The sequence below is a fragment of the Loa loa genome, assembly GCF_000183805.2.
Source record: "Loa loa unplaced genomic scaffold supercont3.758, whole genome shotgun sequence".
In the NCBI taxonomy this organism is placed as follows: Eukaryota; Metazoa; Nematoda; class Chromadorea; order Rhabditida; family Onchocercidae; genus Loa; species Loa loa.
In genome coordinates this window covers 7,061-12,518 of record NW_018108938.1, presented here as the reverse complement: position 1 = coordinate 12,518, position 5,458 = coordinate 7,061, and the positions used below count along the sequence as shown (strand labels likewise).

General features: G+C 26.1%; 1 protein-coding gene across 1 annotated transcript in view; it reads right to left on the bottom strand.

Annotated features, from left to right (window-relative positions):
* LOAG_18963 (K /cl-cotransporter protein 2) overlaps positions 1-5,458 on the bottom strand; it is a gene marked incomplete at both ends in the record, with an annotated part of 9,054 nt that overhangs the window by 1,724 nt on the left and 1,872 nt on the right. The window contains 10 exons of the mRNA XM_020451624.1: positions 345-546; positions 818-1,041; positions 1,313-1,440; positions 1,993-2,091; positions 2,300-2,417; positions 2,591-2,674; positions 3,184-3,385; positions 4,068-4,171; positions 4,421-4,531; positions 5,023-5,208. Of these exons, the coding sequence (XP_020304577.1) occupies positions 345-546; positions 818-1,041; positions 1,313-1,440; positions 1,993-2,091; positions 2,300-2,417; positions 2,591-2,674; positions 3,184-3,385; positions 4,068-4,171; positions 4,421-4,531; positions 5,023-5,208 (1,458 nt within the window). The remainder of the gene's footprint in view (positions 1-344; positions 547-817; positions 1,042-1,312; positions 1,441-1,992; positions 2,092-2,299; positions 2,418-2,590; positions 2,675-3,183; positions 3,386-4,067; positions 4,172-4,420; positions 4,532-5,022; positions 5,209-5,458) is intronic.

The window sequence follows — 5,458 nt, the reverse complement described above, 5'->3', positions numbered from 1 at the left end:
CCACGTAATCCGTCACCCCATTCTTTTTCTGCACCGGCATATTCGATATACTGTAAAGAGAAAGACAATAAAATATTACATGCCATCCTCTTTTTTCTCCCTATCATTCAAATTTTAATATGGATTGAAATATAAGTTTTAATTAACCGCTTGGTAATAAAAAAAGAGAAACGCATCCGTCGAAGTGATCGTTTTTGATGCATACTTTCAGTTACTAAGAATATTTCAGCATTGAATAAATATGCTAAATTAAATGATTGGACAAATTTTTAATCTAATTTTATTGATTTATTAATATCTAAAATTAAAAGAAATCTAACATTTATAATTATAAAATTATTTACTTTATAAACAGCAGCTCCAATGATAATTGCAACTAGAGCATAATGCCAGGCTGAAATAAACATAACAGCAATACATAAAATTGAGCCAAGTAATGACAATGACCAATGAAAGTAACGAAATAGTGGACGCCATCCAGGAGCACGAAGGATACTTTGTAAGGCACATGCCGTATTAACGCCCAAATAGCACATCAGGAAAAACCTAAAATTTGCATAAAAATATGTATGTATCGTTTATGTTTTGTTTCATTCTTTTAAAAATAATTTTTATTCTGAAAAATTTTCAACATTTCAAGTTGTGTTTTGTTTTGTTTTATTCCATTAAAATTTCATTAAAAAACTGAATTTGTTATTCTTAATATTACTGATTTTTTTTTTCTAACAATTATATTATCTATTTAATTTGAAGTACAAAAGAAATGTTAAAATACAAATGAATGGATAAACTAATTAATGATAGTATTAATACTTACTGAGTAATAAGTGCAGTGATATTCTCGATAACTGCAATCAATATGCCACATTCACAGATTAATAAAGTCAATAAGATTGCGAGAATCGGTTCACCTCTTGAATCTATTCGTTGAAATCGTGAAAGGAATGGTATCACATCATCACTAGCAATTGCTTGTAAAAGTCGTGGTGCACCGGTTAATGATTGCATACCTGCACCAACTGTTGATAAGAAACATCCAATCTAAAATTTGATTAAAATTATCAAATTGCAAAAGTTTAAAAAAGAAAGATGCTACGTTTGATTGGCATAAAAAAGAATGAAAAATTGTCAAACAATACAACTTTTTTTATTTTTTCTTTGTTTTACTGTTAATTGCAAAAATTATGAATATTCTGAAAAACTTTATTACAAAAATTGACATACTTTGAAGCGGAGAGGAGGAGAAAGAGAGAGAGAGAGAGAAAAAAAAGAAAATAAAGAAATGAAGGAAAAAATAAGGAAGTTAACCAACAAGGATAACTGTTGGATATGGTACAGCAATCTCGGCAATAACTAATTTACTCATCGCTGATTGGCCAAATTTATCACGAATAAATATTTCCGAGACAGATGACCCAAATAAAATTACACCACTTAGATCTGAAAAAAAAAAAAAAGAATAATAATAGTTGCAAATTTTATTTATGATATCCTATTTAAGCAAAAATATTTTAGATCGTTACAAAAATTATTAAAATTATTAGAAATTGATACGATATAATTCTCCAAAGATTATTAAAATTATTTGATACGGCATAATTCTCCAAAATTAATGTACGATTAAATTTTTTACATTGAAAATAATTTCTATCACTAAGATTATTTTACCTTAATTAATATATTTATTATTTGTAAAAAAATTCCTATAATATATTATTTCATTATTTACATGATAATATTCAATTGTTATCATCATAAAAATTATAAACGATTGGATGATGAAATGGAATTTTGTTAATTAAAAATTAAAATTATGATGATTTCAATAATATATTGTTTCATTATATCATAATTTTATCCACATCAATTTTTCATTGATAATTTACAAAAAGAGAAAACAAATAGCAAAAAGTTTGATGGAAAATTTTGCCAGTTTTATTTTCTTCTTAATCATTTTAATTACAAATTAATGAGGAAATAAAAAGGACTAACAAACAACTGTAGTAGTAACTTGTGCACCAAGGGTACCAAGTGGTATTGAACGTGATGCATCTTTTAAATTTCCGGAACGATTTGAACCAGCCATTATTCCTAAATGGCAATTATTCCTTATTTAAAAGCAGCTATTATTCCTTATTTTAAATTTTCAATTTGATTTGGATTATTTCTTCCAAAAATTATGGCATCTTATATTAATAAGGATTTAACTTCGAAAGTTTCCTTATTCATTTCCAATATAATGATTTGTCCAATTTTTTTGCCATTAATTAAATTTCATTATAAATTTTAAAAGAAAAACCTGTAGCAGATGGAAAGAAGACACCAATTAATATCATAAATGAAGTTGCTTGATTAATATAAATATAAAATCCTTCATTATTATTACTTTGATTCGATTTCTCATGCGAAGATTTTTCCTAAAAGGATTTTTTTTATTTTTTATATAAAAAGGATTTATAGCACTAGAAATTATTTTAATTTGAGAAAATTTTCAAATCATTTATTGAAATTTTCGATCGAGTTTTTTCTTACCATCAATAAAATTTTCTTAATTTCTAGTGCTATAAATAAAATGAGATAAATGAATAACCTTGGTAAGTATATCATGTGGTTGCAGATATTTGCTCCATAAATTATCAAAAAATACACCACTTGCAATGCCTGGTATGGCTATCTGAAAATTATATTTCTGTCAATTCATCCATCAATATCAGTTTTCTGTCAAATTTGTCATTCAGAATTCATTTCATTATGGTGCGGAAAATGCTGAAAATATGATGAAAGCAATGCGGAATCATAACGGAGCGTGACGGAAGCAAAAAAGCAAAACAGAATATCTTGAAAGCTTCAAATAAATTAAGAAAACAAGAATATTGCAACATATTGTTGAATGAAAAAAATTAGTTGATCAAAAACTATCGAAAACTTTATAAACGGGAGAGGACTGTTAGATGCCTGAGATTGTGTCACTTATGATTTTTTTTTTTTTTTATATAGGTATGATAAGCATCTTATTATGCTGATCAATTAATTATCGGAAGATGGTATGTATTGAAATAAGGTCGAACTATTTCGAGTAATTTAATTTTTATATTTATTCTTTCAAGTGATTAAACTTTTATTTTATTTGATTATTTAACGATTAATTTGTTGAATTGTTATCAACAAAATTTAATTATCAACCTCTTCACGAATTGCTGATCGTCCATTTTTCCTCCAATTTTTTATTCTTGCCATCCGTTTGTAATATGCATCACAGGACATCGAATCATTTTTCATTTTACAAAAAAGTGGTTCCAATCCGGTAGCTGTGCAATTAGGCACATATTTATATTGCTCAAAAAACGAAACCAAATCAACCGGACGATCACCTACCATGCAAAACCTGAAAAAAAAGTAAAGCTTTTTAGAGGAATAAATTGATATGAATTAGTATTTAGTCTAAACTGAATTGATAATTTCGATTAAATGGATTAAAAAGAAAAAAAAAGAAAAACTGAACTAATAATTTCGATCAAGTGAATAATATATGATCTTCGAACTGGTTAATTAATTAGTTGACCACTTTAATGAATGATTAATATGACTGAATATTATTCATTATTCATTCAAATTCAAATTGAATATTATTCATTATTCATTCAAATTCAAATTATGATTTACTGCTTTATTTATCACCCTACTATTGTCGAATGTTATTATTCTTTTTTTTACTAAATTTCACATTCGGTCATAAATTTCGTTGCAATTTAAAAAAAGAAAAGAAATTCAAATTAGTTGAAAAACTTGAATAAACTCAAATCAACTTTCAGTAAACAATCCTAAAACAGCGTTATTCAAAGTTTTTTTTCCCTACACCAATTATTGTTTGATAAATTGAAATGGTTTTTTGAAAAAATTTAAAATGGAAATGGAAATTTTTTAAAATATTGTTTGATAAAATTCGTCGCATATATATTAACACATGCATATATTCATACACATGCATCTATATGTTTGGTTTTTTCCCTTTCCTTTTATAATCTTTTAATTAAATATTATTACTGACGAAATTTAAAATCATTTACTTAAGGTTATCAGATCCGTGAAATTTTAAAAATGCTCCAATGAATGTGCAAAGTATACATGTTAATACGACAAGTACAGCTGGTAAAGCGAATTTATTTACTACCTGAAATAAAATTTAAGAAAGAAAAGATAACAAATGATTCAATTTTGTTTTTTTTTCCTTTTTTTTTGTTTGTTGAAAAGATAATCATATAAAAATATCAATTATCACCAAAACCCGGAAACAGTTCAGTGTCATTACTTCTAGATTACATTTATATATGTAGAAGTTAGGCGATAGTTTCAAATTATCTAATATTAAAAATATTTTATTAAAATTAAATCTCAAGCAAAAATAAAAAAACCAATAAACCTTTACTCCAGCAAGCACTATTAATCCTAGAATAAGTAATAAACCAGTACCCAAAACCCGGAAACAATTATAAATATCGTCAAAAATTTTTGCTCCAGGCACAAGGTATAGCTGAAATCATTAAAATAAATTTCTGTCTATAAAAATTTTTTTGAAAAAAAGAAGAACTTTTCGGAAGAAAATTCGATTTTCGGATAAAAGATGCATTATGAAAAGCAGTAATTGTTACGACTATCAGAATTATTTCACATTTCCAATGCGTGATTTCTTCCGATGATTAATGGTCATTACAGGTATAAGGTCACATATAGATAATCATATTGTCCACCATAAGTAACATGACTTTTATATGAGCAAATTCAAAAAGATTCATGATTCCAGCCTCAAATTACCTCAAATTATTTCTTTTAATCTACTCGATAATTAAACTATTGTTTAACCTTTGTTGGACAACATATAAGAGTATCTTCTTGGCTTATCTGAAATTTTCACAAGTACATCCTATCATCATTTGTTGTTATTAAGTCATTTTCCTTTAGATGATATTACCATTATGATATTTTGATTGAATTTCGATTATAATATTAAAATTAATAGCTTACAATTAATATCTCAATTGCACCAGTGATGTACATCGAAGCAGCAACTGTGGTACCTAAATAAAATAGTACACCAACAGCTCCACCAAGCTCTGGTCCAAGATTGCGGGAAATCATATAATAGGGTCCACCACCGGGTACAACACCATTTGTTGCTATTGCTGATAATGATATTGATGTAAGAAATGTCTGCAACATATATTATTGAACAATTATTGCTAATTATTATTTCTTCTTCTTCTCGTTATTGTTATTATTATTACCATTATTATTATTATTGTTATTATTATTATTATTAACTATAATTATTATTACTATTATTATTATTATTACTAATTACTAATGAAATTGTAAAAATTTCCCCACAAATTTAGAAATTTTCCGTTATTAATAAATCATCAAAGAACCTTTGATGAATAATATTACTCAATTTATGATG